At 48.0% G+C, this 12,505-nt stretch overlaps 1 protein-coding gene across 8 annotated transcripts in view; it reads left to right on the top strand.

Moving 5' to 3' along the window:
• The window catches only part of TSPOAP1 (TSPO associated protein 1), a 71,728-nt gene that overhangs the window by 47,126 nt on the left and 12,097 nt on the right, over window positions 1–12,505 (top strand). For 5 of the 8 annotated variants that reach the window (XM_074923188.1, XM_074923193.1, XM_074923189.1 and 2 more), the window contains 9 exons: window positions 926–1,228; window positions 1,536–1,715; window positions 4,908–6,035; window positions 6,644–6,770; window positions 6,929–7,080; window positions 7,254–7,422; window positions 10,285–10,356; window positions 10,734–10,769; window positions 12,388–12,491. In XM_074923188.1, the coding sequence (XP_074779289.1) occupies window positions 926–1,228; window positions 1,536–1,715; window positions 4,908–6,035; window positions 6,644–6,770; window positions 6,929–7,080; window positions 7,254–7,422; window positions 10,285–10,356; window positions 10,734–10,769; window positions 12,388–12,491 (2,271 nt within the window). Of the gene's footprint in view, window positions 1–925; window positions 1,229–1,535; window positions 1,716–4,907; window positions 6,036–6,643; window positions 6,771–6,928; window positions 7,081–7,253; window positions 7,423–10,284; window positions 10,357–10,733; window positions 10,770–12,387; window positions 12,492–12,505 lie in introns of those variants that run through there. The other 3 variants (XM_074923190.1, XM_074923194.1, XR_012634879.1) reach the window with 3 other exon arrangements.

Raw genomic sequence — 12,505 nt, forward strand, 5'->3', positions numbered from 1 at the left:
GAAATGGGTGCTTCCAGGATGCAAATCATTCTTCTTGCTTGAGATGTGTGTCTTCACTTGGATGTCAACAAAGAGAAACATGGCAGAAGGATCCTAGCTGCCAGAGTAAACAGAGATTAGACCTCTCTGGCTTCTGCCTGAGCCCAGGGGACATTTAGAAACTAGGCTCTGCAGTGTCTAAATCTCCCTAGGGGTGTGATCCTGTAAGTATTTTCAAAGGGTTCCTAGTGTATAAGAACAGGACTATGCTCTGTTGCAAAATACAGTGGAGCCTGCCTTATTTTAGAGTGAGGATTAGAGAAAGGGGTGGTTGATGAAGGCCAACCTTACCCTCCTCATCTCTGGGGTTCCACTCCTCCATCTCCCAGAGCTTTTCTTAAACATCAGACTGAACTGACTGGAAAAGAGACAAAAATTTAAAATTTCTGTAATCTGACTAGATGACCTGACCACAAGTCTCTGCAGTTGTACTCAATGTGTATATTCTTCATTAATTCCCCTTTTCTTCACAGCCCTTACCACCTCCAAGAAGTGCTGGGGTAGTGTCCTCACCTCCAGCTCAAGCTAACCTGCAAGCTGGTGTGTAGGACGTTCCTGTGGCAGATGAGAGAGGGAAGTGACCTTGTTGTATAGCTCTTCTTGCTGCTCTAAAACTAGTTATTGTCACTACTCTTAGGTGGCTTACAGAAGCCACGTATGGTGGCCAGAGCTGCAGCTAATGACAGGGAGGGGCTTGTTCCAGGGCCAGCCAACCTTCCCAGCTGCAAATTGCCTGCCAAAATATTCATATACCAACAGGACATTACACTTTGTGTTTGTGTCAGAGTTTGAGATGGTAAGGGCCCCCTTTTGGTGCACAAGTATTGTGTGATATCTCCCCCAGGTTTCATTGTTTGTGATGATCTTTTTTTGGTTTGTTTCCCAGATGGAGCAATCTGTAAGCAAAACGCCAGAGCTGGAAAGCCCGTCTAACAGTAGTGTGAAGATATGTGTGGAGACCTGCCATGCATGCTCCATGGAAGAGTCACCGGAAGGTCCCACCACTGAAAGAGAGAAAGAGGCAAAGGAGAAGGACTTGAGCCCAGAGCCTCTGCCCTCCCTCAGCCAGGCTGAGGGGACAGAGGGCACCTTCCAAGATGCAAGTGTGGGTGGGAGCAGCTGCCAGGAGTTCCTGAGGTTGTCCCCTGTCAAGGAGGTGATGAAAGAAATGTCCCGAGTGAAAAGAGAGGTTTGTTTAACCTTGGTTGAATGTCTTTGATCCTGGAGGGATTTGGATTGTATCTGACACCCCTAGGTTTTACAGTCTTATGCAGTACTGTTCTTCTGCAGGCTGTAAAATGCATCTGCCAGTTTTGTGTGTCTCTGTGCGTGTGTACACATGTGCCACTTGCTGCATTTGGATGCTACCAGACTTATTTCCTGGCACACTTTAGCCATAGGTGTACTAGAGAAAGGTAAAATGCTACTTTATTGCTGAAATAGAGTGCCTGAGAGTGCCTGAGAGGACTGAGGAAATCTGTTTTGCTTTTCAATAGCAAGAAGAAAAAATGTCTGAAATGGGAAGACGACAGCTGACCCTTTTTGCAGAGCACAACCGTAGTTCTGACCTTTCAGATATTTTGGAAGAGGAGGAGGAAGATGAACTGTCTTCAGAAGCTCTCGAAGAGAAGAAATGGGACCAGAGAGACCCATCTTCCCAGGAGAATGGGGAAAAGGTAACTTGTAGCAGAGTAATGCCTGTGGGGAGTGCCAGTGCAGCCATCCCATGTCATCAGCTCACAGGAGGAGGTGCTGGTCTGAGCCCAGCGCTCTCAATGGTGCTTTGCTGCCTTCCTGCCTGCTGTGCTTTTACTCCCAGTGTTCTCTTAAGCTAGTAAAAATGCAAGTTCGTTGTGAGAGGAAAGGGCGTTTGCATGTAATGAATGTACCCAGGGTTTAATTAGTTGGAACAACACGCAATGTAATGTGAACTTTAGAACCCAGGGTTAAAAATCAATCCTATTGATTAAGTTCTTAATATAGATATAAATAGTGAACACACAGGAATCTGTAAAGTCCACTCATCTGTAGATGCTGTACCAACCAACCTTCCCTTCTCAGGCAAAACAGACACGCAGTATCTTGGCATGCATTTGGCATTTCACATCTATATATTTGAATGACTTAGTGCAGATTATTTTGCTTAGATTGGAGCTCTCTGTAGGAATGGGTGGGTTGTAGGAGCAGAGCTATGGCTTTGTAGTTCCCATGTTGCAAGTGAGGAAGTACGGATTTTGCTGAATTGTGAGTGATCACGTTAATTCATGTTACAAGTTTGAACAGTTAAATGCATCTGTGACAGGTAGTGTGCTTAAAACTACGTGACTAGAAAGTGGTATGTAATCATACAAATTATGTTAGTTGAGCTAAATGTGCATGATGGAAAGTGTTGAGGTTGAGTGACTGAGAAATGAGAAAGATTTGCAGGAAATGTGATATGCCTGTATAGCAAGAAAGCACCCTTTTTTTTTTTTTTTTTTTTAAGTGACCAAAAAACATGCTGACCTGTGTGGCTGCTAGCCTGCAGCACAGATGGGATGGGTCTGGTGAACATTAAATGCTCAGTAGCAGACAGTGTAGTGACTCTGCAGTAAATTTGCTGCCATTCCTTTTCTCCTTCTGAAGGGGGTTCTTCCCTGGTGGGGTGGTTGGACCTGCAGTGCAGTGTGTCAGCAGCCCTGGGAGAGCCTGGTGGCTGGAGGTGCTGGGGCTGCCTGGGAAGGAGTTGTTAAAAGGGCTTCCAGTTGTTGGGATTGCACTAGAAAAAAAATGAAAGAAAAACAGTTTCTGTGGAAGGAGAAAAGAGGAAATAAGAATAGTCAAGAATGCTCTTCTTTGTCTCTTTTTCGGGAATTTTTTATTGGCCTGAATGTTTTGGGGTGGTGGGGTTTTTTTGTTCTTTTTCTGAAAAAGAAACACCAAAACACCACGAACATCCCACTGAGTTGAGCAAACTGATGCTTCTTGACCTGATAACATGATCGTTTTCTGTTCTGACTGTGACAAGTTGAGGGTGTGGGCATGACAAGATGCTGAATGGTGAGAGGGCATCAGGGGCAGGAAGCTGTAGGGCGCAGAGCAACCAGCACTGCCTTACTGAGTGAGGGAGGATGGTGACTGAAGCGGGCCAGGTCTCAGCAGGGCTGTTTTCTAGGATTCTGCCTATGTAGTAACATTTTGAGTTATCTCAAGATTCCCCAGCCAACTCTTTCAGGATTTGGGGGAATGAAAGAATGGAGGGGTGCTGTTTTTAAAACCTCAAATAAATTGTTTAATTTCAAAGCCATAGATTATATTAAACTCAAAGGCAAAAGCCACAACTTTCTAAACAGCTAAAATAAGTCTTACTGGACTTATTTTACGGTTGCATTTATAAATTCTGCATATTCCTGATTGGTGCTAACAAGGTAGGAGCCTAGAGTATGTGTCCTGTAAAGAGAGTTTGAGGAAGCTGAGCTTGTTTGGTCTGGCAAAGAGGAGGCTAGTGGGAGATCTTGTGGCTGCCTACAACTATTTAAAGGATGATTAAAAGGATAAGAGAGCCAAAGTTGTCTTGTTCATGTCAGATGATATAAAAAGAGGCAGAAGTCATGAGTCATGAACTGTTTGGGAAGTTCATGTTGGAGATGAGTACAGACTTCTTTCCCAGGAGGGTGGTGCAGCCTTGGGACAGGTCCCAGAGAGGTGGGGGATTTCCATTCTTTAGTGTTTTCGAGCCTCAGCTAAGCAAAGACGCTGATTTATTGTTGGCAACAGTCCTGTTGCAATTACGAGATTGAACTGGAGATCTCTGGAGGCCCCTTCAACCAATTCTAAATATAATTCAAGACCAACTCTTTCTTGGAAAAAGTTATGGAGGTTCAGATAATCAATAGGTAGCTCACAACTGCCTTTTTTTTCCCCACTGTGGTTCAGTTTTTAACTATCTCTGAACAGGCCTGCTCATGCCTGTAGCTTAAAACATCAATAGCTACACATGCTTTGTAAACTATTTCTAAATATTTTTAGAACATGTCATGATATAAATTGTCAGGGAAGTTGAACAAGAGACCTCCAGAGGTATCTTCCAACCTAAATTATACAGTGCATCTGGGATTCTACCTTTTATTTTAGTATAAAGGTAGTAAGAGACAAAACATAAATTATGTAGTTAGTCTGAGAAAAATTTTTAAATTCAGCAGTGTTTTCCCAGAAAGTTTTATATAACCTGGTAGGCTCTTACCCAGCTGCAAGTCTGTGTGACCCCTTTGAGGTAAAGGATTTTCATGTGTATTTGTGGCAACTCGATTCACCTGGATTTGCAGACAGTAAACTACTGTAGAGCTGGACCTTGACAGATGATAAGAGCCTAGGGAAGGGCCTCCCACAGCAGCAACATCTCCAAGGGGTGCCTTGCTGCCCCAGGGTCACTTCTGTCTGTCCCAGTGTGAGGACAGAGAGGAAGGGAGGGCTGTGAGAGTTGTCCCTGCGGAGGGAGGAGCCCCCTCAGCTCTAACATGCAGTGAACAGCCGTGGAGGGGCTGTGCCTCTCCTGCCCCGTCATTCCACACTGGGGACACTGAAGCTGTGGGGAATCAAGGGGGCGGGATGAAAGTTGTATGTGTAGAGGCAGAGACTGGGAGGGAGCTCTTCATGCATTGGCCTTTCTTGCTTTCCGCTGCATTGCTAGTTCATCTGGTTGTCTTTTGCCAGAAGACCCATTGCTCTCTTTTGCTTCCTACCCTTGCTTCGCTGCAGACCACAGTCGCCGCTCCATACTGCTGTGCTGGGAGGGAATCAGCTGTAACTTTGCCTCTCTTTAATGTTTATTTCCTCTCTTTTTTCCTTTGCTTGTCCTGGCTGTGGCTTTTCTCGGGGGCTGGGTACAGATGGATCTTTGTGATACTGACAGCGATGAGGAGATTCTGGAGAGGATACTAGAGCTCCCACTTCAGAAGAACCACAGCAAGAAATTGTTTAGCATCCCTGAAGTGACTGAGGATGAGGATGAAGATGAGGATGAGAAGTGTGTTATGGAGGAAAAGGCAGACCCTCAAGACTCCTTGGAAACGGTTACCTACCATACAGGAAGGACAGAGAAGCCTCTTAGCATCAAGGAGCCATTTCTAAAGGCAGATGGGAGTAATAACTCCACGACTCTGTCTGCTCAGACTTCACAGGAGGACCATGGTGTTAAGGAGAGCAGAGGGGATGCTGACCATGCGAGTCCTGCCTTTGTCCCACTGGCCTGGAGTCAGAAGAAGGCAAACTGGAACTGGAGCTACCAGGAGAATGATCCAAAGTCTGGGACCGGGGCAAGTCCTGCTTGGAGCAAGAAGAAGGGAAATAATTATCGAGAGAAGACCCGGAGTCGGCCAGAGATGGGTAGGAAGAGACAGAATAATATAACAGAGCACTGCAGTCGTCTGCTGAGCAACTGCAGCCAGATGGGAGGCGGGTTATACAGAGCTCCTAGCCTCAGGGAAGAGCTGAACGTTGTGAGCAGTGCTGTTGGTAAGGAGGGGTTTGATATGTACAGTCGTGCCAGACAAGGCACCTTACGAAAAAACAACGTGAAAGCAGTGGTTTCACAGTTTGCAGAACCTACTGTGATGGCAACACACTGCTCCAGCCCCAGGAGCCTGGAAATAGACATTGAATATGACTCCGAAGATGATCAGGATTCGACCTGTGCATCCCCCCCTGAGAGCAGGCTGTGGTCAGAAAGGTCCCAGAGCTGTCAGGGGGAGTGGAGTGATTGCTCCAGTCAATCTGAGGCTGCCCACACGGATGGCAGAAGCGACCTGACCAGACTGGAGATGATGGAAGAGCAGGGTATGGAGTGGGCTGGGTCTCCGAGCCAGCGCCTGCGGTTCTTCTGTCGGGAGAAGGAAGCACTGAGATGTGAGAGCAGTTCTGAGGAGCAGGGCTGGGAGCTGGACTGTAAGTCACCTGGCTGGAGAAGGAGGCTCGAACATCCTTCGAAGGGGATACGTAGCACCTCCTTGCACAAAAGGGTTGGGTGACTTTTCCTATTCTGGCTTTGAAGCAGCTTGCAGTGGCATTAGCTTCCCTCTGCTTCCCTGGCCTGCCTGTATCTTGCTTTGTTCAGTGTTGTCCAGAGAAAGGACCCTTCTCTAGGATTGTCTGGAAGAATATTTAAGAGATTCTGTAGTTCTGTGCTGCTCCGTGGCTTTTCTTGTATTAGCTGCTTCTGCTTTTCCTGCTAAATGACCGAGTGTCGCCGATGCAGTATTCCTTTTCGCACTGGGTCTTCCTCCCCATGGCAGGAGGCTGTGGGACCCAAATAAGAATCCCTGGTGAAATAAGCTGATTTGTGAAAGCTTTGTGTAGATGATGACTGTCATGTCATTGCCTTCCCTTGAAATGCCCTTTCGTGCGTCCTCATGCTCACCAAGGGGATCATCACAGGTGCCTAGCAGGGTGCCTGCCTGTACCTAGTTTTGTTTTCCAACTCCCTTGGTATTTTCAGCTCTAGAGCGTCCCTGAAGAGGAATGTTGCATTTGGATGCGTTGCTCTTTGTGGAGTGCGTTTGGGCTGAGCGCTGTTCACTGAGTCAGAAGGCAGAGGCTGCCACTAACTCTCTGGTGGTTCCTGTTGCAGGCGTCCGGTAATAAAGATCCTAGGGGCCCGGAGCTGCCTGGCACAGCCGCCTGGCAGGCTCCCAGCGGGAGAGCGAACAAGAGTGTAAGAAGAAGCCAAATGCAGAAACCTTTGCTCTCTAGTCCAGGTGAGCGGGCAAAGGGGGAAGAGAGTGGGGCAGCAGGAGAGAGGGAGGCTGTTGGAAACAGCAGGGGAGAGGCTGGTAGGCAGCGTTTGAGCCGTGCAGGCCTGTGGCAGTGGAATGGTGCTGACCTTCCCTCTGGTATGTCTCCTGTCTGTGCACAGGTCCTCCAAGGAGCACCGCTTCAGAAACCTCTGTTAAAGACGATGGCATTAGAATATTTGTGGCTCTCTTTGACTACGATCCTGTTTCCATGTCTCCTAACCCTGATGCAGCAGAAGAGGAGCTCCCATTTAAGGAGGGACAGATCCTGAAAGTAAGAGCACACCTTAGTGAATGTCTCTTACTCTGTATGGATCCATTTGATGTTCCAGGGACAGCATAAACCTTGGGAGGCAGAGCCTCCTTCATCTTGAGAGTTTCCTTAGCATTCCTTTCTCCATGCATCTCAGCCCCTGTAGCATAAACAGCCTGTCTTTTCCCTTGCAGATATGTGGAGACAAGGACGCTGATGGCTTTTACAGGGGTGAATGTGCAGGAAGGGAGGGGTACATTCCCTGCAACATGGTATCAGAAGTCCAGGTGGAAAACAATGAAATGAAGAAGCAGCTCCTAAAGCAAGGCTTCCTGCCTGCCGGCACACCGATGGAGAGCGTAGGTACTGTATCTCCTTTATGTCTGTGCTGTGCTACTGTCAGCATGTTTCTTTGCTGAATGTGGAGAGCTCAGTTGTGCTGTCAAGCTGTGTGGTCAGTGCAGCCCACCAGAATGATCTCTAGTGCTGGTCTGGAGGCTTGTTCAGCAGCTGTTGCGGTAGGAAGCAGGGAGGGCTCGACGGATGAGGGGGACAGGTGTTCTGAGGCCTCAGTCCATAGCTGGCTGGTGCAGCACAGTGCTGCCCAAGGCTGCATTTACAGCTGCTGGAGCTGCTTCTGTGCTTGAGGTGTCATGTCTGTGGACTTAGCACGGAGTGTGAGTGAGGCTGATCCTCGCTCGAGGAGGGGAAACAAAAAAGTTTGAAGAGCAGCTGAAGGACGTGAACAAGAGTTTTCACTTCTGTGTTCTCTCCTTTGTTTTGTGAGTCTGTAATTGAACCCATAGGGGTGACCCTTCTTTTGGGTGAGAGAATCTCATCTCAAGTACAAATAATACAGGCTGGGTGGAGAATGGATTGAGACCAGCCCTGAGGAGAAGGACTTGGGGGTGTTGGTTGACAAAGAAGCTCAGCATGACCCAGCAGTGTGTGCTGGCAGCCCAGAAAGCCAACTGTGCCCTGGGCTGCATCAAGAGAAGTGTGGGCAGCAGGGCAAGGAAGGGGATTCACCCCCTCTATTCCACTCTTGTGAGACCCTCTCTGCAGTGCTGTGCCCAACTCTGGGGGCACCAACATCAGAAGGACACGAACCTGCTTGAGTGAGTCCAAAGGTGGGCATGAAGATGATCAGAGAGCTGGATCACCTTCTTTATGAGGACAGGCTGAGAGAGTTGGGGGGGATCAGCTGGAGAAGAGAAGGCTCTGGGGAGACCTTGGAGCGGCCTCCCAGGACTGAAAGGGGCCACAGGAAATGCAGGGAGGGACTCTCTTTCAGGGGGTGTAGGGATAGAACAAAGGGTAACAGTTTTAAACTGAAAGAGGGTAGATTTACATTATATATAAGGAAGAAATTCTTCCCTGTGAAGGGGGTGAGACACTAGCACAGGTTGCCCAGAGAAGCTGTGGCTGCCCCATCCCTGGAAGGGTTCAAGGCCAGGTTGGACGGGGCTTTGGGCAACCTGGGCTAGTGGAAGGTGGCCCTGCCCATGGCAGGGGGGTTGGAACTGGATGATCTTTGAGGTCCCTTCCAACCCAAACCATTCTGTGAGAATCTGTGACTTGGGAATGGAGGAAGATGGAGAGACTCACGGGGAAGGGGAAGGAAGGGTGTGAGACAGCAAGGTAGGCAGTCAGGAGTGTACAAGGAGCAGATCTGGTCCTTGGGCTCCTCCTTACTTGCTCCCTGAAGTATGTGGATCAGTGCTTTATGCACAACAGAGACTTTCCCATTTCTTCCCACTTTGTGCTTGGAGAGAGGAAAGGATCCTTCCCTGGGATGTGCAGCCAGCACAGCTCAGGCTGAGTTTGGCTGCAGTGCAGTGGCAGTGAGCTGCCCTGAGACTGCTGTCAATATATTGGTGTCCCAATGACTGTCCCTTATCTCTCCTATCTCTCATCCTGCACCTTTCTCGGTACTCTCTGCTAGCAGTGGCAATTGTTTGACCTGCTCCACTTGTTAAAACCAGAGGAAGTTCTTCTTTTGGCTGGCCACTGTTTCCCTACCAGTTTAGCACGGTAGAACAGCCCAAGTGTGGGTCTGATGGCAGTGGTAAGCCTTGGCATTGGCTAAGCTGTTCCACATGTAGTGTAAGACTAAAAACCAACCCCCTCCACCAAAAAAAAAAAAGCAGCAATCCAGCTTGTTTCTATTTCACTGCAGTGAGACCCAGTATCCAGCCCTGGAGGCTAAGGAGCTCCTAAATGTCCAGCTCCTAAATTGAGTTGCTGGAAGGTGGACCCTGAGGAGCACAGGGGCTGAAGGACCCTGTTGCTTTCACCACTTTGTAGCGATGTGATTTTTTGCTAGTTTTGTGTCCTTTGGCCTTTCTTATGTCTAGAGAGAGAAGAGATATGACTGAGGCTTTTTTCACACTTGGGACATTCCTAACGTTTCTTCTGCATGTATCCTCTAGTGCCCAGAGATGCCCAGATGCCTGTGGTGGCCTTTGTTCTTGTGTGGATACACAAGGCCCTCTGTCCTCTGCCCCACTGAGCACTCCCAGAAGAATAAAGGGACTTAATAGCTCTGAGACTTCATGAAACGTAGCGGGTTTGAAAGTTTTCAGGAGGGTGGTGGTAGTGAAAAAGACACACCTTATGTGTGCATGCAGAAAATAATCCTTGTTCCTTAGGCAGCTGGGCTGTATGTTCCTGTTTTCCTGCTGCCATAAACCCATATTACAGCCTCATAACTAAGAAAATGCCTTGGGGGAGTTGGTCTGGAAACTCCTGCAGGCTCCTCTGGGGTCTCGCCCAGTACTGACCCTGCTCGGTGCAGAAGCTTTAGCTGGAGACCTCCCTAGATCCTCTCCCGCCTGAGTTGGTGGGGTGCACCTCACCTGGAATTTTTCAGGTCTTAATGGTACAAGGTTTTATTTTATCCTCATGATGCTGCTTCTGGAAGATACAGTGCAGCGAAGTTGTCTGATGTGTCCTGTGTTATGTAATGGCATGAATACTGTGGTAGGTAATGGGCATAAATACAGTGTGGATTTCTGTGTGGGTTTGGGATGTGGATCATGCCTCATCTGAGTCCACATACAAGAAATGGAGGTTTGGGTTTTGCCCGTGGTAATTGGTGTCTGCTTCCCAGGGGAAGCATGTCATGCTACTCTGTTGCCTGTTCACTCTTCAAGATGCTTTTCACTTTCCATGCACTGTCTGTTTCTCTTGTCTATTTATTTGCTTTTTTTGATTTTTATTAAGGAAATGGCACATTTTCTCCACCACCACGCCGCCAAACCGTCCCTCCTCCAAAACCCAGACGCTCCAAGAAAGGTCTGTGTCACCCACTGCCTCCTCTTTGATTTTTGCTATAGGATTACAGACTGCATTGAATTTTTACTACTTGCTTACAGGATCCTCAGATGTTTGTCTCTGTACGACTGCTAGGAAGTGGAAAGAGAGCCCATCCCTGTGCTGGTGTTAAGTTTTTAACAACAGTGATGTCCTTTTATAGTTTGGAGCTTGACCTCTGCTGCTTGTTACGTTCCTGAGTCATGGTTACTGGTGTAGACTTTGAGTTGCATGAACAGTTTGCTTTTGTTGTTTGCTGCCTTGGTCTTTGTTCTTTTTATTGTTGTTTGTCAGTTGTGTCATGTGGTCACTCTTGAAAGATGAACTCTCACTGATGAGACATTTTCTTCCCCCAGCAGGGCTGGATAAACAGGAGAAGTACACGTCTCATTCAGGTGAGAACTGCTCTTTCTTACTCTGGGTAGATAACACATCATCGTAATACAGACACGTTTTGTGGTTAGGGGCCAATGCAAGACCCTGTAGTGCTGCTTCAGAGCACTGTAAGACAATGGTCATTTTCACAAAAGAAGAGTCTTAATTCTTTTAGTAGTAGTGGGTGCAGTTGCCTTCGACTAAACAGGGAGTGTTTGAAGGTGAAGGGCTGTTTTGCCAATTATCAGGCCTAGCATAAAGATGAACCAATAACCAAATTGATACAAAAGGGTCAGTACGTGGGTGAGCGCTGGGGGTACAAACAAGTCAGATTATACATAATCGACATCAATCCCACTGACCCCAACAACACCACCACACGACCAACAATGGGTGGAATAAATGGTGACATGCAGTCTCCCAGAGAAGGGACGGGAGACAACCGAGTCAACAAGCCAAACACATCAGACCAAGGAAGCCACACACTGAATCTCTACACAGCCCACGTTTACAAAGCCAGACCTGAGTGGAGCCCAGCCCCAGGGAGGCGGGAGGTCCTTCCCCAACAGGGAACTCTGCACAGGGCATCCCCCTCACACACAGACACTGCCCCTCCTGCAAGGGGTCCCAGCTGTTATCCCTCAGTGGGACACCTGACCCTTGGTTACTCAGTGTGGGACCCCTGGGGCTCCTTTACCCAACGGCTCTGTCTGCCAGGCCGGCACCACCCTGGGGGGAAGCCTAAGGGCAAACTCACCCCCCTTTGTGAAGGGCTGTGGGAATCACCCATATGTCAGCCTTAATTTGGGGCTTGGGGTTGAAACCCCAGCATTTTAAGGGCCTGCATGATTGTGCTTTGGAGGAGCAGGGAGGTCTTACTCATCTGATGCTACTGTCCTTAGAAGTCCAGCATCCCTTGAGAGGATACTCATGCTGCTTAGGTGCACAGTCATCTGTTGACGTGCAGAGAGGCTAAGCCTGCACACCCGTTGCTAGCCCATCCAGTGTTGCCCTGGAGCAGGATTTAAATTTGTAAGCTGAAGGACTGGACAGTGTGTGTTTTCTGTAACACCATACTTTGTTTTTGTAGACTCAGAACAGCTCTAATGGGGGTGAGCAGTCAGGTGGCTGTGAAAGTGCAGCGTGTTCCCTGCATGATGATGGCCTGTGCTTCCCTTTGTGCTGAGCTCTGTGCTGCAGTGGCTGGGCTGCCAGGTGATGCTGTGCAGGGCTCTTGCTCTTCCCCTGGCACTTGGAGGATAAATTTTGTAGCTCAATAGCAGATCTTCATGTGGAGGGAAGAGAAATGTCCATTTGAGACACTATAAAGAGACTGCCGTCCTCTGTGTCTTTGTGTATAAATAGAAAACATAAAATAAAACATGCCTGTATACATAGGGAGGACACCAGGATGCTGGAATGGGGAGAAGTCCCCACTTTTGTGCTTGTGAGGTGATCCAGGAGATAAGAAAACTGCTTTACAAAATGTCTCTAGGGCCTCTAAGATCTCTCTCCAATTTATTTTCCTCCTGGTATTCTTCTTGCTCAGTCTACTCCAAGAATGGTGAAGGAGTTGGTGTGATTTGGGATTTTGTTCTAGAATTTCTAGCTATATTTTGTTTTATTTTTGCCCTGCAGGACAGAAGAATAAAGACTCTGAAGCTGAACTGCTGATTCCTCGAAGTATGGTGGCTGTCTTTGACTATAACCCTAAGGAGAGCTCTCCAAATGCAGATGCAGAGGTAACCACCAGTCC

Source organism: Athene noctua, chromosome 19 (assembly GCF_965140245.1).
Source record: "Athene noctua chromosome 19, bAthNoc1.hap1.1, whole genome shotgun sequence".
NCBI classification, from domain to species: Eukaryota; Metazoa; Chordata; class Aves; order Strigiformes; family Strigidae; genus Athene; species Athene noctua.